The following is a 23,104-nucleotide window of genomic DNA, read 5'->3' on the forward strand; positions in this document are numbered from 1 at the left end:
CACTGACCAAATTGGCTACGGTTCAATATAGTTTTTAAAATACTTCAACTTCTGACATTTCCGGGGAGGAACCAAGATGGCGGCATAGGTTAACGCAGGAGTTTGCTGCTTTGAACAACTACTTCAAAAGTGAAACTAAAAGACGGAACGGACATCACACAGAACCACAGGAATGCTGGCTGAGTGGAAGTCCTACAACTAGGAGGAAGGAGAAACGCATACGGACACTCAGAGGAGGCGCAGTGCTGAAGTTAAATTCTGAGGTGCGGAGTGCGCGGAGCGGGCTGGCGGCGGAGGGCGTGGTTGGCGTTTTCAATCGGGAGGGAGTCGCAGACTCTGAGCTCCAGATCCGGGCGAGTCTCTAGGGATCCAGACTCAAACGGGAGAAATGGGACTGTCTGGCTTCGGTCAGAGCGAGTGCAGCTTTCTCTCCGAGCTTTGCAGCGGGTGCTGGGACTCAGAGAGGCAGAGCCCCTGGGGACAGGACTGAGAGCCGCCATAACTGCTCTCTCCCTCTCCGGCCCACGCTGTTGATCCTGTGCGACCTGCCCCGCCCAAGCCCTGCACAGAGGCATTTGCCGGATAGCCTCAGGCAAAGGCTAGATTAGCACCTCCCTAGAGGACAGAAGTTCTCTCACTGCTGACACAGCTGATTCTCATAGCCACTTGGCCTGGAGGTCAAACCCTCCCTGGAATTAGCTACAACAATCAAGGTTTAACTATAAGACTGCGAACAAAGACCACTAGGGGGTGCACCAAGGAAGCATAACAAAATGCGGAGACAAAGAAACAGGACAAAATTGTCAATGGAAGATATAGAGTTCAGAACCACACTTCTAAGGTCTCTCAAGAACTGTTTAGAAGCCGCCGATAAACTTAATGAGATCTACAAGAAAACTAATAAGACCCTCGATGTTATGTTGGGGAACCAACTAGAAATTAAGCATACACGGACTGAAATAACGAATATTATACAGACTCCCGACAGCAGACCAGAGGAGCGCAAGAATCAAGTCAATGATTTGAAATGCGAGGAAGCAAAAAACATCCAACGGGAAAAGCAAAATAAAAAAAGAATCCAAAAATGCGAGGATAGTGTAAGGAGCCTCTGGGACAGCTTCAAGCGTACCAACATCAGAATTATAGGGGTGCCAGAAGATGAGGGAGAGCAAGATATTGAAAACCTATTCGAAGAAATAATGACAGAAAACTTCCCCCACCTGGTGAAAGAAATGGACTTACAGGTCCAAGAAGCGCGGAGAACCCCAAACAAAAGGAATCCAAAGAGGACCACACCAAGACACATCATAATTAAAATGCCAAGAGCAAAAGATAAAGAGAGAATCTTAAAAACAGCAAGAGAAAGAAACTCAGTTACCTACAAGGGAATACCCATACGACTGTCAGCTGATTTCTCAACAGAAACTTTGCAGGCCAGAAGGGAGTGGCAAGAAATATTCAAAGTGATGAATACCAAGAACCTACAACCAAGATTACTTTATCCAGCAAAGCTATCATTCAGAATTGAAGGTCAGATAAAGAGCTTCACAGATAAGGAAAAGCTAAAGGAGTTCATCACCACCAAACCAGGATTATACGAAATGCTGAAAGGTACCCTTTAAGAAGAGGAAGAGGAAGAAAAAAGGTAAAGATACAAATTATGAACAACAAATATGCATCTATCAACAAGTGAATCTAAAAATCAAGTGAATAGCCGAAACCGGTTTGGCTCAGTAGATAGAGCGTCGGCCTGCGGACTGAGGGGTCCCGGGTTCGATTCCGGTCAAGGGCATGTACCTGGGTTGCGGGCACATCCCCAGTGGGGGATGTGCAGAAGGCAGCTGATCGATGTTTCTCTCTCATCGATGTTTCTAACTCTCTATCTCTCTCCCTTCCTCTCTGTAAAAAATCAATAAAATATATTTTAAAAAAAATAAATAAATAAATAAAAATCAAGTGAATAAATAATCTGATGAACAGAATGAACTGGTGATTATAATAGAATCAGGGACATAGAAAGGGAATGGACTGACTATTCTTGGGGGGGAAAGGGGTGTGGGAGATACGGGAAGAGACTGGACAAAAATCGTGCACCTATGGACGAGGACAGTGGGTGGGGAGTGAGGGCGGAGGGTGGGGCGGGAACTGGGAGGAGGGGAGATATGGGGGGGAAAAAAGAGGAACAAATGTAATAATCTGAACAATAAAGATTTAATTAAAAAAAATACTTCAACTTCTATAGTCGGAAGGTAGGCCTTTAAAATATACAATGTCCATGGTAAATATAAGGATTAAAATCTGATATTGAGTCAGTTCCTATTCTTTACTTTTTCTAGTTCTTTCTTTACAAGTGGATGGACCATGTCTGAGGGACACAATGAGGTCGCATCCCCCTGTGAAGAGCCTCTGCATAAAGACGTCTAAGCTATCAGACTCACGAATCTTCTACAATGCTTAGTAATTCAGTGAATCAGAACTATCCCAACAGTACCTGCACCATTACGTTTAGTTAAAGACCACAGAGATTAGAAAACACATTACCCATCTCGGAGGCGGTTCTTTCCATGTTACAAGTCCCTTAACGACCTTTACCATTCCTCCCCCTCTATTCCTCCCTCCCTCCCGTACTCTCTCTCTTTTAATAAGGTTGAGCAAATGGGACTTCATTTTATCTGACTGCCACAGACTAGTGAGATTAATTATTCATGCTCATACTCTCCCTCTTGTTAAGACCATGCATTAGACTAATTTTCCTCTTTATTGCCCTAGTTGGGTGAGTCTCAACCCATGGCCACTTGACTCACCCTCAGAGGTGTATGGATATGCTGGAAAGAAGGAAAAAATTACCCATAGCTACAATCTTGGAGAAAATATTCTGCACTAATGCGACCGCCAAATCAATATATGTTGCTGGGGATTTTTTCTTTTAAATACCAAGTGGATATTACAAAAGAGCTTACATAGTGATTACAGGGCACATTTTTATAGGAGTCAGATGCTTCTTCAACAACGTTCTAAAACAGTGAAACCACGTTAAGAGTGGCATATATTTTGCAAAGATAACTACGAGAGATGCATTCTGGGTTGTTTTCCTTTCTCCTTAGCTTCCAGGCAGATGTAGAGGCACCTGATGGAAGCAATCATTGTTTGAAAAGAACTTCAGGGATTTTCATAAACCCTACTCTTAAAATCCTAACTCTGAATTTTGTTCAAGTTAATCTAACATAACAGAATTACATAACTAAAGCAGTAACCTCCTGTGCATCCACCTCTCAGAGATAACCACTTGAACAGCTTAGTGTATATACTAACTTCTATACACATCTGTGTCTACCCGTCTCCTCCCTCTCCCTGTGTGTGTGTATAAAATTATTCTTTTCCATGAATGGGACTATTGCTCTACAATTCGGTTTTCCTACTAAATACCATGAATGTTCTTTCCCCGTCAATACCTATAGGTAAACCTTGTTATTTTTAATGGCAGCATAGAATTTCTCTGTGGATATTTAATTCCATACTGGTAGATATTTGGGTTGTTTCTAATTTTTAGACAAAATAAATAATGCTGTAATTCGTTCAACAGCCAGTCAACAGTATTTATTAACCATCTTCAGTGGAATGGGCACTAGAATGACAGAGACGGTGGATGATGCGCAGAAGCCTCCGCCTGCTGCCAGCTGAAACCACCCACCTCTCCGCCAGCTGGTGCGCGGCCACCAGCTGTCCTGCTCCTGCAGACGAGGGGCTCACCTCTCTGAGGAGACCCACCTTACAGCCATGTCCTAGCAGCTGGTGTTGTAAGCAGCAGGGACAGCCCTGTAGAGTCGGGAAGGAGCCACAGGCCCAACATCTGGGAAGCATCAGTCACTGTCCTGGTGCAGGAGGGCCCTGCACCCTCCAGGTGTGGCCTAGACCGTTTAGTGTGCCCAGGACTGGCTGTCCAACCAAACCCTCAAGGAAAGAGCTGAGAAGTAACTACTGTCCCTGCAGTGGGGTGAGCTCAAGGCAGGCCAACGTCCTCCTTCACACAGGAAGAAATAGATTTAGCACTGCAAACACATCCAAATCTAAGACTGCTACCGACCCCATAACCTGGAACCACGTGTATGCAGAAATCGCCATGAAGAGATTACAGAGCCTTGCAGCCTCTGACTTTTGGTCACATGATGGTGAATGAAGAAAGGAACCCCTGCGTTTTCTTTGATTAAGTTTACAAAAATAGTCTTCCTCATGCTCACTTACCTGCCAAAGGCATTGCACGAACAGCAGTATCAACCCGAGCAGCAGCTCACCTGCTATGCACCCCAGCACTGCCCTTCTGAAGGGGTAGGAGTGGCCAGAAGGCTTCCCTACGATTCCAGCACTGAAGCTGCTTTGTGAGCTGCAGCTAACCTGTATACGGCCACTAGAGAGGGAGGGAGTGACAGCCCAGGACTAGTGCTGTGAGCTGGACTGAAGCAGAGTGAATAAAGGGCATGGGGATTGATTGAAATTCTTAGAGATGACACAGTCTACCTACTTTCTTTTCTGATCCCTGATAACCTGCCTCCCTCACGACCACATATATACTTCTCTTATGAGGGGGAAATCATAATAAGAAGCCAAATTCTAGAGAGTAAAGCAAATAACCCCCACACCCTGTCTTCCATCCCTATCAAGCTTGTGTTGTGCTCTCGCTGTGCCCTCAGCACACAGACCTCGTTCCCTCTGGTCAGTGCCCCAGGTACTTATGTCCACACACTTCACCTGATAACGTGTACTGAGCCACCTTAAACTGTGCCTTCGCTTCCTCCGACCTCTCCTGACCTGTGGTTCTTCAGCACTGGGGCTAGGAGCGTCATCAAGGAAACTCATTTAGCAGGTCAGCTGAGGCTGTTACCAAGCGCCCCGCCATGTGTAAAACACTGTCCTAGACTTGGACTATATGTTCCTTGTGAAAGCAATCCTATCATTCATTCTTGCAGCTTTGATTAAGGTTGCAGCATGTGCCTGGTGCTCAGTATATAGACAACTGCTCAGTACACTTATCAGGGAAACCCAGAGCTTACCACAATCTGGGACACAATAAATACTCATTCCTTTTTTTTGCTTAACACCTGCCCCTTGCCTCCCCTCCCCCCGCCCCAATTTCTGGATGTCTAATCTTGCTACTGTCATATACAAAGGAATACTTCATCCTACTCAAACAGAAGGAGGTTCCACAATAACCAGATTCTAGAACAGCCGTGGGCAAACTACGGCCCGCGAGCCGGATCTGGCCCATTTGAAATGAATAAAACTAAAAAAAAAAAAAAAAAAAAAAAAAAAGACCGTACCCTTTTATGTAATGATGTTTACTTTGAATTTCTATTAGTTCACACAAACACTCCATCCATGCTTTTGTTCCGGCCCTCCGGTCCGGTTTAAGAACCCATTGTGGCCCTCGAGTCAAAAAGTTTGCCTACCCCTGTTCTAGAACCATAATATCCAGATCCTACAACCCCCACCCTCCCCGCAAACTGTGTCCAGTTCTGAAAATGTGGCACTAGAGTGCCTGGAAAACCCTGCTGCTTATAACGCTGAAGAGGCTGGATAAGATTTAGTATCAATAAACATTCCTTCAACCTCTCTGTTTAAGTTCTAAGAAATCAGAAAAGTTCTGAGGAGCCAAAAAAGGAGAACAGTGGCCTGGCTGGGTAGCTCAGTTGGTTACAGTGTCATCTTGATATGCCAAGGTTGTGGGTTCGATCCCCAGTCAGGACATATAAGAATCAACCAATGGATGCATAAATAAGTGGAATAACAAATCAATGTTTCTGTTCCCCACCGCACCTCCCCCCTCAAATCAATAACTAACAACAAATAGAGAACACTAAATCCAGAAAAGGAAGAGAGCTCTCATGCCGGGGGTGCTCTGGGACACCCGCCAGCACGAACAGAACACCAGACTGAGGCCTCTGCATAGAGCGGGCCCTGGTACGGCTATGCACACCCAGTAAAAAGCAAGCTATGGAAACAGTCTGTTCATTGGCCAAAAGAGCCTACCCGGAGGCTGGTCTGCCTCAGGTTCGGCTCAGGACGGAAATGTTTGTCCTGGGGTGTGCTAGCACACATCCGCCCTCACCAGGTTCAGAGGCTGAAGTATGCTCCCTGCAAGGACAAAACCCCATGCCCAGTCATCAGTTTAAAGTACTTCCAGGTCGGTGACGTGCTCTGGTACCTGCAGAACTACTCTCAGGAGGAAGGCACTCTCAACCCAGGCCCCTAGGACATCTACAATCACCATCAGCCAAACAGGAGCTCACAACAAAAACAGACTCCAAATACAGAGAGAAACACCTCATCCTACGCAACAGGCAGAAAACAAACAGAAGAATTCACTTCCAAGGATATCAGATAAAGAGAATGTTTACAGAATTAAAAGAAGAGAGGGGTCAAAAACAGAAACATGACTAAACAGTTCTAAAAAAAGTAGACCTCTAGAAATTAAAAGGTCAATGAATGAGTTAAACAAATAATTAAACAGCGCAAGAAAGAATTCTGTGAATTGTGAGGTAGATTTTAAGAAATTGTTTAGAAGGCAACACAGAGAGATGGAGAAAGAAGATATGAATGGGCTGTGGACAGCACGGAGGAGACGTGTTGGTCTAACACACACCTAATCTGAGCCCAGACAGAAAGAACAGAAAACGAGGGAGAGGAAAACTTCAACAACGGCTGAGAATTTTCTACAACTGAAGGAAGGAAGCATAAGAAACCCCAAACAGGAGAAGTAAAACTAAATCCACACTCAGGAGACATTAGAGTGAAACCGCAGAAAATTAAAAACAAGGAAAAGATCTTAAAAGCAGCCAAAAGAGAAAAGAGCCGTAGAAGGAAATGACAATGAGACCAACAGCCAACATCTCAGTGGCATCAGTGGAAGTCACAACCACTAATCTCTTCAAGGGGCTGAGATCTCAGAAAGTGACTGTTAGCCTAGAATTATAAAGGGCTAGTGAAGCTGCCTTAGAATGAGGGTGAAATAAAGACTTTTTAAAAAAATTAAAACATGAAGAACACTTGTTTACAAAAATGGAGGACAGTGGCCTGGTTGGGTAGCTCAGTTGGTTACAGTGTCATCCTGACATGCCAAGGTTGTGGGTTTGATCCCTGGTCAGGACATATAAAAATCAACCAATGGGTGCATAAATAAGTGGAATAACAAACTGATCTTTCTCTCTCTCTCCCCCCGCCTTCCTTTCTCTCTCTAAAATCAATAAATAACAACAACAACAAATAGAGAACACTAAATCCAGCAAGGGAAGTGAGCTCTCACTAAAGGAACTTCTAAAGAACACGCCTTTGGAAGATGGTCGAGAAAAAAAAGGTCTGACATGCTGAAAGGAATAGTAAGCAAAGATTCAGGTAAATGTGCATAAAAGTATACAAGTACTGACTATATACAACAACAACAATGCGGCTTTGGGATTAAAGAAATAGAACAGACTGTATCCTGACCTATTATCCCAAGCAGCTGGGGGCCCTGACTCAGGGCGATGTACCACAACCAGAGGACGCAGGTGCACAGGGGACCCCTCCAGCACTGAGTCTGGAGTGAATGGAGGCACCCTTGGACTCCTGTACTCTGCTTGGCACACAGGAGAGACGCAGTGTGTATTTGACGAAAGAATGAATAAATGCTACACATCTCTGCCTGTACTTACAATTACAGGAGAACGATACATGGGCCTTACAGTAGGATGTGCTCCATGCGTGCAAACGAACACAGTAAGTCAATTTGCTTTCCACCAAGAGCAACGTATTTAGATGCTTCAGAAGTGGGAGGTACAGTTTCACTTGGTACAGATCTTGAAATACAAGACTAATAATGCTCATTTTTTTTTTAAAAAAAGGAAAAAGACCTCCCATTCCTGGGGTAGATTTTACTCAAGTAAACAACCCAAACTGCTATTCTGAGCCAACATAAATATGACCCACAAAATGTAGTAAAAAAAATTCACTACAAAAAATGCAGGGTCCACATACTGATGTCGACATACAAAGATAAGTGGACAGCCCCTATAAATTCACAGATGAGCTAAGATTTAAAAAAACGAGAAAGACAGACAATTGGAAGGGAGGGGGAGCTAGTGAGAAAAGAGTAAATCATACACAAAACAGCCAATAAAAAAATAAAAAAGCAGTTAATATACATGAATAATGGATGTCTGATTTAAAAGCAGTTTACTCCGATATGATGTAATTTTTGACAATCAGCCAGAGAGACTATTTTGTAAGTCCTTGCCAAAGATAAGTCAGAGCGTGAGGCCTGGTAACAGGCGTATCTGTGAACATGTGGAAAATGACTTTCACCACCATCCCAAAGGTGACTTTCTGTTGGCAAACAAAAACTTGCCTCTCAGGTGCACTTAGCAGCAGCCACCAGCAAGACGCAAAGCTGGAAGCAGCAGACCCCCGACAGCAGACCCCTGAAACACAGCACCCCCTTCACAGTTTCCATGATATGCTCTGGCACCGTCCACGCTCAACTGCAGCACAAAGGGAGGCAGCCTGGGCTGCTTTCATGTTTAAGTTTTAATTGGAGTGACAAGCCCGCAAGGCCAAGATATTTCAGGGATGGGACGGTGTTGCTGAGCATCGCCAGGCGCTGGGTAGGCAAGGCCCGTGTGCGTTCCCCACCACCACGTGCCAATGCACCTGCAACCCCCGCTGTTCCAGGACTGGACTCTGCCCGGGAAGGCTCTGCCAATCACCGCAGACTGTGCCAAACTCGGGGGCTTTGTGATGTGGGCAGATGTCTACAAAGGACCAGAGCGAGGCCAAACCAACACCTATTGTGACCTAAGCCTGAAAGAAACCCGGAGAGCAGGAGTACACTCCAGTGCCCATGCAGGCAAACACAACCCAGCTCCCCCGACCACACACCCGTCGGTGCTGGAAACAACAGGGAAGGCAGGTCCACTCTGCGGAGTGAGAGAAGCTCTTGCTTGGCGTCGGGAACCTCCTCAGACGATCTCTGTCCTAGCGCTAGAACAAGAAAAGAGACCACAAGAGAACTGGCTCCCGCAGACATAAAACGAGCAGGAGTGCTCACGGCCCCCGCATTTAGTTCAATGACGAGATTATAATTACTATGCAAATGTATGACTGAAGCTGAAAATCCTCACAGCCTCCTTTTATGCTCCCAACAGGCCTCATCATAATAAAGAGCATGGACAGTTTCTAAGCGCTTCACAAATATTAATGACACGTAACTAATCATGGCCCCCTGGAGGAAAAAAGTTAGTATTAAATCTACTTTATATTGGGAGGAAGACTGAGGCTGCAAATTATGAAATGAATTCCTGAAAATTAAAGGCAACTTGAATAATATTTTTAAAATGGGAAGATTACATGTGAGATGACTGTGATATAAAGATGACTGTGTATGAAATTCAGGATATTAGACTGGCTTGAATACCAATGTTCTATTCACTAGCCTGGCAACTGCTGGTCTGGCCCCAAGTTAGATCAGACAAAGGCTCAGAAGTGGATAGATAGAATGTGGCTAACACCAGAGAACTAAAACAAGTGACAGCTGATGGAGGAGCGTGAAAAATGACAGCGAGCAGTGAGGACCTCTGGTGTAGGGCAAAGAGTCTACCCATGGGCTCCCCTTCGTACCCCGGAGGCAAAACGCCCCTTTAGCACTGCCTAAGGGGCAGGACTGGACCAGCACAGACATATGCTTAGCTGCACTTTGCACATAAAGAACACTATAAATAGTAGCTGTCTGGATATACATCCAAAGCACGCAACCTATTCTACAGTGTTAGCGTTCTTACTCATAGAGCAAAAGCTAACATTCCCAACAGCCCTCCCCTTGATCTTCATTAACTGAAAAACAAACTGACTTTTAACCCTTTAACAAACCTACTTGCCCTTGAGCCCTGGCAGGAAGAAACCAAAGCCATGCCTATCCATAAAATGGAACAAAAGCAAAGCCTAACTCCAAGTTCACAGTCTCCCATGGGTGAGAAATGGTTAGCCAGGATGGAAATTCCACATAAATCATTGGGAAAGCCATTAGAAAAAGTAGGCCCTAAATAAAATTCTAAGCTTAATTCAAAAGAGAAAGGCAATGATCAGCATACACTTCAATGTAATGGTCTTGCGAGCTTGCTCAGAGCTTCAAGAATACTGATCAATGGTTTTTGAAAATTAGAAAATGATACAAATGCCACTGGTATACAAAAACGATGCAAGTCTGAATGCAGACATAGATATGTAAGGCACAGAGCCAGCCCTCTCCACAAGGGTTTGCATCTCAAGGCTATTACACCAAGTGACTCAGCAACCGCACTGGTTCTGCAGGAAGCTGAACGGACTTGTTCCTTTCTATTCTAAATGCATTATTTCAAATCAGCTCTTGGGAAAATGAATCTGGTGAAGAATCACAGGAGCTATCATTACAAAATGACTTGAGCACAGTTCCCACACCAGCCAGGCTACCTGTGCTACAGCCAGCCTGGATCACCCCACTGCTGCTTCCGGGACCCCCTGGGAACCCGTCCTCCAAGCCCGTTGCCTCTGCCTGAACTGCCTTCTTGCCCAGGTTTTCCTGATGAACTCTAACCTGCCCCCAAAGCCAGTGGGGATGGGGAGGTACTGGTGCTCAGTATCTAACAAGCACATGACCTACCTTTCCCAGGTAAGTAACTTGCTGAAGGTTTATCTGGCTCAATCCCCAAAGGTTACACCACTACCTTGACTTAGTGGAAAATACTTTTCCCTGTATTTATTTTCTATGAGGTCATCACTCTCGCAAAGGAGTGGTTCAGGATCCTAGAGCATGTTTAGCTTCCTAAGCAGCGACAGCATTCCAAGAAATGCTTCCCACAGAATCGCCATCGTGTTACGGAAGATCAGAGGTGGCCAGGTCCTCAAAGGTCCCCAGTTGAGGTTTCTTGTCTGTCCTGAGTAATCCGGGGGTTCTGTGAGCTGTCTCGGGGCTCACTCAGCACGGGAGGAGAACTTCATGTATTGTGAAATTACACTAACAATTATATCACTTACTGATATCGTTTTAATACTAAACCATGTTCTAGTATTAAAACAATCCTCTGAATGTTCAATCCTCATCAATTTATCTGTATAATTTCATCACTTTGGAATTCAGCAAACTGCTGTGAAGGGCTCCCTGTGACCTGATGTCCATCTCAATGTGGAGGAAGCAATACAAACTGCTAAGTTGCTGAGGAACACAAGGCTGAGAGCCCGAAGGCAGATGTCATTCTGGGTTCATCTCCATGTTTCCAGTGCCAATCAGAAATCTAGCATATAGCATGTGTTCAATAAATAGTCATTAGCAATGGCAGTAACCTAGGCAACAAAAATGAATCCTTCTGGTAGTCAACATCACTCAATAATCTAGAAAACTGGTCTCAAAGGACTATCTTCCTAAACTTCTCTAAGAAGAAAGTGAAGATGAAACATTTTAAAGGTTTAAGGAGAAAGTGAAAAGGAAATGAGGCATATACTTTGTGAACTTTCCATTTTAAATTATTCACCCTGCGTGTAAAAGACTGAGTTTTTCATTCTTCTGTGGAATGGAGCCTTGAACAAAAGCAGAGGTGGGCTGCACAGTCAGGGTAGGTATGGGAGAATGTGGTCGGAATCCGTGAGCTCTGCGTGTCTGATTCCAAGCATTCTCCCAGACAGTTATTTCAACTCGTGACGAGTGCAAGCAACCAATCCAGAGTCTTTCCACGTCCGTGTGAAGGGAATGATTATCATAAGAGACGCTAGCAATTATTTTCCAGCGTGATGTAAGCTGAGGCAGCAGCGCCAAGGCAGCGTCCTTGTCAAACACATCCCAGCTCAGGATTACTTCACTCGCATCCCCCTGATTACGATGCGTGCCGCGTGCTGCTAAATACAACCTGCCACTGAATGCCAAGTACTTCCAAACTAAATTAGGAAATATGTCCAAATACAGAGAATGATGCTAAGAGCCCTAAGTGGGTCTCTTTCTTCCTTTATGAGGCATGAGACTCGTCGTCAACATAATGCTCTTAAATGAGGCAATTCTACCTTCTAACCCTCCACATCTGAAAGCAAAATTTAATTCAGGCAGCAAAAGAATTAATGATATGGTATCATACACATGTTTTCATTGGTGGAAGCATTTTTGACCGATTCAGAAAATATGAGACATAGAAACACATCATACAGGGTGTTGGGGCACAGAGGGCGAGGGCGGAGTTGACACAGATTTCTGCACTGCAGCAGGAGGAAGCAGGCCATTGCTAAGCAGCATCTGAAAGCAAAGACCTGTGCGGAGGCCTTCTCACCACATACCCCTGGCTCCCAGGACATAGGAAGTGATGAAAAAGTTCCAACTTCCTGCCCAATCATTTCTATCAGCAACAAACATCGCCCTTGGGGAGGTCTCGTTAGAGAAGAGTAGGGTGATGGATTCCTCGGCCCATTTCAGAAGCCTTCAGTCACCCAGCGGTTCCAATGGGGGAGCAGCTCAACACAACTCCGCAGGTAAAGTAGGAAGTTTCTACCACCTCATCACTTCATCCGGAATTCACGGAACGTGGATGCTGGACAGAAGCCCAGAGGTCACGTGCCCACCCCTCTTCATTTTACATAAAAGAGGCGAGTTGGCTCACCACCTTGGAGGAACCATGGACTCTCCTTCAGATGGCACCAACTAAGCCAAGAAGGACACACATCGGTGCGTGCTGCAGCTCCTCCCCACCCGACGGGGCCTGAGAGGGCTGTTAGTCCCACTGCACTGGCTCTAGGTCGGCGGTTCTCAACCTTCCTAATGCCGCGACCCTTTAATGCAGTTCCTCATGTGGTGGTGACCCCCGATTTCATTGTTACAAATTGAACATAATTAAAGCATAGTGATTAATCACAAAAACAATATGTAATTATATATGTGTTGTCCGATGGTTTTAGGTGACCCCCAAAGGGGTTGTGACCCACAGGTTGAGAACCGCTGCTCTAGGTAAAGCCATGTGTTTTGAAATGAACCGTCACTCATCCTAAGTAGCAGAGCTACAAAATAATTTACTGAACAGTAAGAGCAGACAGGTCTCTGTATAGTCCTCTGGCCTCACCTTGTTGTGATCTTTCTGGAAAGCCTGGGAGAGAAAAGATGCCCAGGAACTGCCAGGGAAATGGGGTGCACTGCCACCTGCCACTGTCCCAGGGATGCCGCTATAGAGGCAACAGCCATCAAAATCATAAAGGCACGGACCCCTTTCACTCAGCAAGTCCACTCGGAGGAATGAACCCTACAAACACATTCGTGTGGGCCAAGTGTGGTTCACAGCAGCAAAAGACAGGGAGCAATGTAGCATACATCCAGAGGGGGCTAGCCGAACTCACCAAGCTCCACCCACAGGTGCGGGACCATAACATTGCAAACAGAAAAACAAAACAATATCCAAATACCAGGATGAAATGATCTTTAAGAAGTGTTGTTGCAGGAGAAAGCAAGGTGCAGAACAACAATATAGTATTTTACCATTTGCATTGTTAAAAAAGAAGGTGCTGAGGGTATATCTAGGTAATTTGCTTACATGTGCATAAAATACCTCTGGAAGGATGTACACGAAACTAGCAACACTGACTTGCCTCCAGGAAAAGAAACTGGTGGCAGGTTGAAAGGAGTGGGGAAGGGCCATCCCACTGCACATCCTTCCTTGTCAGATCTGTTGATTTCTGAATCAGGTGAATGCATTACCTCGTTTTAAATTACTCTTTAAAAAACACACACAAAAAAACTATGTTTAAAAATCTGATCTTTTAACAAAAAGTGAAAATAGACAATGGCCATTTTTTCTACGACTTTACGTGGGCAAAGAAAATGCTGGCAATTCCAAGTGGGGTCCCTAGTCCTGGCCTCTAAATTCAAAAGTCTGGGAAGTTCTGTACCATAAGCAACGGAGATGTGCAGAGCACGAACTCTCTCTGGTCCTGGAACACACGGAGCTGGAAAGGATCAAACCAAGCTGTACTCACAGGCCTTTTCTTAAGGTTCAATAGGTGCGTTTTGCTACATTACTTGGTCTCATTTCCTTGGAAAACTGTTTATTGACAGAGCTGCGTTACTTGACAAGCACCAGTTTGCTGAAATCTGTGCATGCGGCTGTTTCACACTCCAGTGCCAGGAACACAACTGGTGCTCTGTGGCTCTCTGTGCTGAACGCGCACACGATGGCTGGCTAGCTGGATCTATGAGTGGATGGACTTGAACCATTATTATTTGATGCTCTGACAGCTGTGGTGCCTATAAAATGCTAATGCGATCATCGTATGGGGCAAGGATATCCTCCAACTAAACAAAAATAACACCTCTGGAGTACTTCTACAGGTTAGAGAAACTGCAGTTCCCAACTCAAATGTATTTTATATCAACATTTGGACTTCGCTGTGTTTTTATCACAGTTAATCAATAATGGACTCCAGCTAAGCCCCAGCTCTGTATCAGGTACAAACGAAGATGAGCCAAACTCTCTGTTCTCATAAAGCCTTCATCTGATTCCGAGTTACACAGGCCAGAGGCGCAAACACAAACCCCCATGTGGACGTAGCTCCAGGCAAACTCTACTGCTAATAGTCTGACACCAACCTAATAAAACGTGCCGGGACACACGCTGCCAGGCCAAGCAGACACAGCCAAACGGCACTCACAGCAGAGCAGCCCTGAGCACCACCTATGCAGCTACCTGGGGGTTACGACATGACATCCTAGGACAGCAGCAGGATGACATGGCTTAGCGCACACAGAGATGTTCCAGGTCCCTTACGTTTCTTAAAAATGCAGGTTCTTCTTAGGAAGCAGAAAACCCATTAAACACAATCAGATGGAGAGTCCTGCCTCTGCAAAAATAAGGAAAGTTTCATAGACAAAAGCTTGGCTTCCCTCACATTCGAGTGGGTGGCATTCATGTTGGAGAAACATCTCAACACAAAGTTATTACTAACAACAACCAGCCAGCCACCCACAAGTGTTTGAAGGCTTGCTGTTGTGCGCACAAAATATTTGGGTAACTAACTGCTACTGTCAGATTTCAAAGGATGCTTCAACAAATTCTGAAGCACATTTACTTCCACTTTTAATTTTAAAATAGCAATGAAAATACCAGTAACAAGTTATTTGAGAGAACACATTTTAAAATAAATTTCCATAAAATTAAGGTATTAATAAGCAGATTCTTATAATTAATGCTTTTAATTGGGTTGGAAATTTTCAGAGGCATCCACAAAAGTGCCTCCGTACCATTGATATCTAAAGGATGCTCCCAGTGTGATTTTGTGCTGGACTCTCCCTTTCACTGGTTTCTCAAATATATCCACTATGATTGTATCAAAATATAAGACTGTATAGAAATAAATCTACTTAGATAAGTCAAAGAGAAATAGGATCTGCCAGATGAAAAATTTATTGAAAATATGGAAAATTTTAACCAGGCTAGTATTACGTATCTCTATCCCCTCACTACACTGAGACTTGAGAAATAAATGAGATAACCCAAACTTGAAAGCATAATGGACGAAAAATTAGAAAGCAAATCTGCAGTCTTTCTTCTCTCAACAAATGAGCTCACCAGGGATCGGAAAAGAAAGTTTTTTTAAAGCCCTAGAAAGGAAACCGCCTTCAGAAAGCAGTTGCTGCCCCCTTCCCCCACTTCCTAGGAAGACAAAACACAGGAGTTAGAGCATCGCAGACTTGTCAGCCGACAGATGCTGACATATGCACTCCTCCAGCACAGAGGGAAGCCCTTCTCATAGTGAGGCTGCAGGAAGCCACAGGCCTTTCAAGTGCCTTATCTATCTTACTGGATGAAGAACACAATTGCAATCCAGGACGCTTCAAATCTTTGAGTACCTACTAAGTTGCAAAATCAGTGAACACCTGATAAATGAGACCTGACCTTACAGGTGACTTACACGTTAGGGGAAACTGTAAAAAAAATCACAAACGGAGGCCAGCATTGAACTACGACTGGTAGAAATACCAGGAGGCACACAGTGATGATTAACTGTCACACGCCAGGCGTGACGCTTAAAGCTTTACAGACATGTTTTCATTTAATCTGGCAATTCTATGGTGTAGGTACTGTTATGAGCCCCCTTTTACAAGCGAGGAAACTGAGCCCTAGCCGGTTTGGCTTTGTGGATAGAGCATCATCCCGTGGGCTGAAGGGTCCCGGGTTTGATTCTGGCCAAAGGCACATGCCTGGGTTGGGGCCTTGATCCCCCGGAGGGGGCATGCAGAAGGCAGCCAATCAATGATCTCTCTCATCATTGATGTTTCTATCTCTCTCTCCCTCTCCCTTCTTCTCTGAAATCAATAAAAATATGTTTAAAAACAAATGAGGCCACTGAGGCATACGGAGGGTTAAGCAACCTGCCTCAGGCCACATGGGGCAGCAGGCCACAGCAGTGCCATGGAGAAGGCCTCTGTCCTCAGGAGGAGGAGCTGCCGGAGGAGCCAATGCGCAGAGAAGTTTCTTCCTGGGATCACACCACTGCCAGGGGGTCGAGAGAAGGCACATTGAAGGGAAAACAAAATAAAACTTGATCCCTCTCCCCCCTGACCCCACTGGAGGAGAAAGAGACTTCCATAAATCAACTTTAAGACTTTTCAGACTAAGTACTTGGCCTACAGTCAGGATAGTAAAACGCTAGGTAGTGATTACATTTAGTAATCATGCAAAGAATTTCAATTAAAAACTTTTCTCCCTGCTTCTGGCTCAGAGTATCAGAGGTACTTTTATGCACTGTTGGTGAGAATATAAATTTTGCTGCAACCTTTTTTCTATAAAGGTATGTTTTCTGGTGTATAAATGTACCTATATTCTAGATGGATAGCTATTATAAATTATCAGTTTTGTCTGTGGAGTGGGGTAGGGGAAAAGGAGGAAAAAAGAAACAATTCTTTTCACCTCATACCCTTTTCAAGTGCTTGAATTTTTTTGCCATGCTAAATATCTATTTCCCGACTACATCTTGGAGCTTTAATTTTTTAAATTGCCTTCTAGAAAATAAAAATTGATGTTCTATTTTGTTAATTGCATGTCTTGCTATTTGTACCTTGTTTCCTTCATGTACCCATCCTAGACTCTTCACTCCAAAAGCAGCCTGGTTGGCCGAGACATCCAGACAGGTGACGGGCTGCCCGTAGACGTGGTGGAGGGTTCTGGCAGAGTCGTCAGCCTTCAGCAGGTACACCAGATCTCCAGCAGTGGCCACTGCCACAGGGTACCTTTCAGTATCTGGAACTATTTCAAGGTAGTCAACCTGGAAAGGTTAAAGGTTATTTAGTCCTTCAGGTTCCACATACAGTTCATCCTGACTTGGTCAAAAAGTATATAGTTCCTGCTACATGTCAATGAGAAGACCAGCAACTCCACAGAAAAAGACAGGTAAAGGGGCAGTTCACAGGAAATGACACACAGTTCTTAAAGGAACACAATACACTCCTAATAAGAAACATATAAAGTAAAAATTCACTGAGGTACCATTTTCACCTGTCATATCAGTAAAGATCACATTGTCTGCTGAGACACTGGCCTGGATGTGAAGGGGACAACCACATGATGGGTCCCACTACGGTTGGTGGGATGTAATCTGGTCCAATGTCTATAGAGCAGTGGTTCTCAACCTTCCTAATGCCGCGACCCTTCAATACAGTTCCTCATGTTGTGGTGACCCCCAACCATAAAATTATTTTCGTTGCTACTTCATAACTGTAATTTTGCTACTGTTATGAATCGTAATGTAAATATCTGATATGCAGGATGTATTTTCATTGTTACAAATTGAACATAATTAAAGCATAGTGATTAATCACAAAACAATGTGTAATTATATATATGTTTTCCGATGGTCTTAGGCGACCCCTGTGAAAGGGTCGTTCGACCCCCAAAGGGGTCGTGACCCACAGGTTGAGAACTGCTGCTATAGAGGGAAATTGGCAACACTTTCCACAATGTCAAATGCACTTAGGCTCTGACCCAGCAAGTTTCTTCCAGGACTTTCCATACAAATAAACTTGCATTAATCAAAACCATGTGTACAGGTTATTGGCTAAAGCTTTACTTTTTCATCACTAAAACCTGGAAAATGCTAAACGGACTATAAATAACTGACAGTCCATATTTGCGCTGAAATACCACGCAGTCTTGGGCAAAAGCATGAAGACAGTCTTCATGAACTGATACTCATTTGGGCAGAGAGCAAGGAAGCAAGGTAACGGGATTCCCAGTGTGCTAACGTGTGTGCATGTGGGCAGAGGAAGGGTGTGATGTACTTGGCTTGTACATGCATAAGTTCTGTCTCTTGAGTTCTGTGTTCTAAGTTCTGAGTCTTTCTGTCTTGTTACAACTGTATTTATACCAGTTGATTCAATCCTATCAATCTCTATTACAAAGGTTAGGGCGTTTCTTATCTCCATTCCAGGGAGAAAAGATTATGTAGTTTAAGCATGATTGTTCGTAGTTAAAGGGATTAATTACCCGCCTGGCACTTAGTTGAGGGGTTTTATTCCCTCCCTAACTTCAGGGGAAAATCCCTACCTGGGGAAACAACCTTTCTAGGAGAGGTGACTTTGGTTAAAACACAGCGCCAAGAAGGTGAGCAAACATATTAAGCACCGTATGCCGTATATGCCAGGTCCCTTGAAACAGCAAGGATGGACCGGCTCCCGGCAAATTCCCCCTTTTTTATTTTTTAAAAGCAAGCATTAAAAAGAAAAACCTGAAACGCTCTCTTGTATCCATTTTAAGAGTAGGATTGGCGCTTTCCGCTATTACCTGAGTCCTGATCTATCACCCCAGGGAGAGCTTGCCAATCCTGCACTTTCCCGGGGTGGAAAGGCTGCAGTGGGGTTAAGGATAAGGCTCCTTGGGCCTACCTTCTCCCATGCCTCTACATTTACCTTTCCGGCACCTTTCCTTCCTCAGAAAAGCATGGACGTATTTCTTGTATAAAATGTTCTGTCTGGCCAAAACCGGTTTGGCTCAGTGGATAGAGCGTCGGCCTGCAGACTGAAGGGTCCCGGGTTCGATTCCGGTCAAGGGCATGTACCTGGGTTGCGGGCACATCCCCAGTAGGAGATGTGCAAGAGGCAGCTGATCGATGTTTCTCTCTCATCGATGTTTCTAACTCTCTATCTCTCTCCCTTCCTCTCTGTAAAAAATCAATAAAATATATTTAAAAAAAAAAAAAATAAAATGTTCTGTCTGACTGGGAGTAACCTTAATTCCTCTGCTAACAAGCATATATGTTAAAAGATCAATACGGAGTCTTATTTCTTTAGACTCAGTATGGCACATCTTAATCTAAAGATCAATACAGAGTCTTCTTTCTTTGGACTCAGTATGGCACATCTTCTCAATCTAAGTTCTGTACTATCCACCTTCTTACCCTATTTATCCTCTATAGGGGGGTCTGTAGCACCCTGGTGGAGTCCTATCCGTCCCGAGTGTGGGGGTTTTCAATGGGGGGGGGGGGCTTACCTAAGGGAATCCTGTTCCAGGGATTCCCAAAGGTGTGGACGGAGTCGGCGAAGACTATCCACCCTCTTCCTACGGTGGAGTCCTATCCGTCCCGAGTACGGGGCGCTTACCTAGGGGAATGGGGGGCATACCTAAGGGTCCCTGTTCGGGCGCCAGATGCCGGGGTCCAGCCCCAGCAGGTCCAGGGGTCCCCAAAGGTGTAGACGGAGTCGGCAAAGAAGGAAGGACACGGAGACAGCGTTCAGTTGATCAGCAGCCTAGCCAGGATCTCCAGCCAAGTTCTGGTCTTGATCTCCAGAGAGGCTCTGCTGTTTATTGTCTTGTTACATCCGTATTTATACCAGTTGATTTTAATCCTGTCAATTTCTATTACAAAGGTTAGGGCGTTTCTTATCTCCATTCCAGGGAGTAAAGATTATGTAGCTTAAGCATGATTGTTTGTAGTGATTAACTACCCGCCTGGCACTTAGTTAAGGAGTTTCATGCCCTCCCTGACTTCAGGGAAAAATTCCTACCTGGGGAAACAACCTTTCTAGGAGAGGCATCCCCTCCCTGACTTCAGGGAAAAATTCCTACCTGGGGAAACAACCTTTCTCGGAGAGGTGACCTTGGTTAAAACACACAGCGCTAAGGGGAGCAAACATATTAAGAACAGTATGCTATATACGCCAGGTCCCTTGAAACATATGCTGTGCAGATGTTTCTTTCCTGCAGCGACTGTGTCAAGCAGCAAGGATGGACCGGCTTCCGGCATCTTCTAATCATGGCTGCTTTCAAAGAGGGAAGAGTTGAGGGATGGGGTGGAAATGTTGTTACTCACTGTAAACTTTATTGGATCTTTTAAATTCTGAACCCATGCAGGTATAACAGTTATTCAAAAGTATCTTTAAACCAGAAACTGAATAAAATTCACTCAGTTCCAAATGAGCAAAAATCACATTTTAACATCTGTGCAAATACCAAAACTGCATTGCTAAAAGGTTAGAAATATCTGAGTTACCTGCTCTCTCCAGGCTCCCGTGCCATCGGGAGCAGGAAGGCCACGACCAACAGCCTTTTTGTGCCAGGCCCTTCTCTAATCTGCATGTGTAGGGGAGGTCCCTTCAAGAATAATGTGCTTTTCTAGATCCCTGAGTGGCACACTCCCCCAGTGTAGTTTACCACCGGTTCTCACCTCCCTGAGTAAATTCTGAGAGTGTGACAACAGGTGAGCCAAGCCATTCAGTTATGAAAATCCACGGTGTAAAAGGACAGTATTGCCCTGAAAACAAGACAACTGAGTCCAAAGCCTGAATGCTGAGGGCCGTCCAGGGGAGCTGGAAACAGAGAGGGAACATCTGGGTGGCTCTGCTAATCCTCGGCCCCTCGTCCAAAGCCCAGGGCCCATCACAAAGGCTGATGTTCTAGGCTGACATCACAAACACGGGAACGCTGCCACTGCGATTCGGGGAGCCTATCTGGGGAAGACAAAAGGACCCATCGCTCTAGGCCAGGGGTGCCTGCCAGTGACAAGGCAGCCTGTGGCCACCCCGCACGCAGGGTGAGAAATAACACATAAAGTGTTACAGCACCTGCCTCCAGCTTGCTCCCTCTCTCCAGTCTAAAAACCATTTCTTACTTTCCTAAGACTGACATCCTCAGCCCAGCCATGTAATTTCATCTTCATGTTGGATTTTGGACAGACCAAGACGCTCTGATTGGCAGTGGCTGGGCCACTGCTGGGAGCTGTAAAACTACTTCAAAAAGCATCCTGTCTGTGCCAGGATGCCACTGATTGCCAAGGCAGGATTTACATTTTATAGAGGGACTCACATCTTAAGTAATTGTCTGAATTCATATAATTGTTGTCATTCTACACTGTTCTTTAGTCAAAGACCAGATAATAAGCACGACAGTAGTTGTGAAAACAAACAAATATGGTTCTTTCACATTTTTCTAATAAAACCCAAGATGGGAGAACAGCCTCAGGCAGTTTGGGGGAACGCTAGACCCAAACTGCCGAGACTGGCTCATTAGAGGGACAAGCAGCTTATGGAGGTGAGGCAGTAACATGGGGCTTTTTAGTTATTCAATCTAGTAAGATTCTCACCAGGAGGAAAGGGAGAGGAAGAGGATTTGTTCCAGGTCAGGCCATCAATTTATTCAACGTTGGCTCTTCTGTTCACTCTCCTACTAGTGCCAAAATCAGGTTTGTTTAAATTAAACCGGAATTCAGCACAGATTTAAACTTCCTTCTACCAGCAAATCACCTGCTACCATTAGAATGCAGAGGCTCACGTACAAGTGAGCTCAGAAGCAAGCTCCACGTAAAGAACTCGTTACGGCTGGCTCAGCTTCACACACGACGTCCTGGAACATGACACCGACTTCTACCTATTTTCACACAGGAGCTACTTTTACTTCCAGGTGAAAAACACTTGGGGTGAAGAAAGCTGAGGATGGACCCCTCCTTGCCATAAGGACTGGGATAATGTCACTGAACTCATTTTCACTTCTGTAGGAGGCCAGAAGCTGACCTTAGATTTCGAGGGGTGGACGTCCTGTGAAAGCGGATGAGGACCATGGCAATGAGAAACTCTAGCCCTGAAGTAAGCCCTGGGTTCAAATCACACTTCCTGGCGCTGAGGCTGGGGAGGTCCAGTCACTGCTCTAAGTTTTTCTTGGCTTCTTGGTAAACAGGGAAAATGATAGCACCTATTTCGCAAGGCAGAGGTGAGATTTATGGATGTGAGGCCCACAGGGAGTCCTGAGTGAGTGGGAGCTTCCCACATCATTACTATTTGTTTATATTAGATTCAGAGGTTCTAAGAATGAAAAATAAAATGACCAGACTAAAAGCTCACCAGTTTCTGAACTTCGAATTCTGCAGCTATTTGCCAATATCCTTCCTCATTGGGATGCAACATCACAACATCGAAAGCAGAAGCTGTGGCAACAGTGGCATCTTCCTGGCTGAGGGCTAGTGCCTGTATTCTTGCATCATGCTCAAAGCGGTGAATAGGATACTTTCCAGTCCTTAGATCCCAAATATTAAGAAATCCTATGTAGAAAAAAAAATGTATGTAGATAGCTTTAACTTTACTTCAATGTAATTATAAAATAACAATTGTTTAATGTAAAGAAAATTAAAAAATGAATGATAAAATATTTGCATCACATATAACAAAGGGCCAATTTCTATCCTATATAATAAAAGGCTAATATGCAATTTGTTCCCTCGGGAGTTCGACCAAGCGTTTGATCGCTCGCTATGATATGCACTGACCACCAGGGGGCGGCGTGGAACATGGCGGGCAACCAGCAGCAGCAGCAGTGGGGAGAGCAAGGGAGCAAGGGAAGGAGAAGGAGTGAGGGAAGGAGAAGGCGGGGAGGCAGGGAACCTGATCAGCCCTGATTATCGGCCAAGCCTAGGGGTCCTACCCGTGCACAAATTTCATGCACCGGGCCACTAGTTATATATAAAGGGCTTCTAAGATTCACTAAGAAAAAAAAGCAACTGAAAAGTGAGTGAAGGACATGAGTATACTGTTCACAGAAAAAGAAACACAACTGACTCAAACATAAAAAAAAAGTAAAAATTCACTCAATTAGAAAAA

General features: G+C 44.7%; 1 protein-coding gene across 3 annotated transcripts in view; it reads right to left on the reverse strand.

Moving 5' to 3' along the window:
- FBXW8 (F-box and WD repeat domain containing 8) overlaps positions 1-23,104 on the reverse strand; it is a 119,583-nt gene that overhangs the window by 20,691 nt on the left and 75,788 nt on the right. For all 3 annotated transcript variants that reach the window (XM_059676679.1, XM_059676680.1, XM_059676681.1), the window contains exons 6-7: positions 22,352-22,548; positions 17,083-17,289 (exon numbers count right to left, since the gene is read on the reverse strand). In XM_059676679.1, the coding sequence (XP_059532662.1) occupies positions 17,083-17,289; positions 22,352-22,548 (404 nt within the window). The remainder of the gene's footprint in view (positions 1-17,082; positions 17,290-22,351; positions 22,549-23,104) is intronic.

This window comes from Myotis daubentonii, chromosome 19, assembly GCF_963259705.1.
Source record: "Myotis daubentonii chromosome 19, mMyoDau2.1, whole genome shotgun sequence".
NCBI classification, from domain to species: Eukaryota; Metazoa; Chordata; class Mammalia; order Chiroptera; family Vespertilionidae; genus Myotis; species Myotis daubentonii.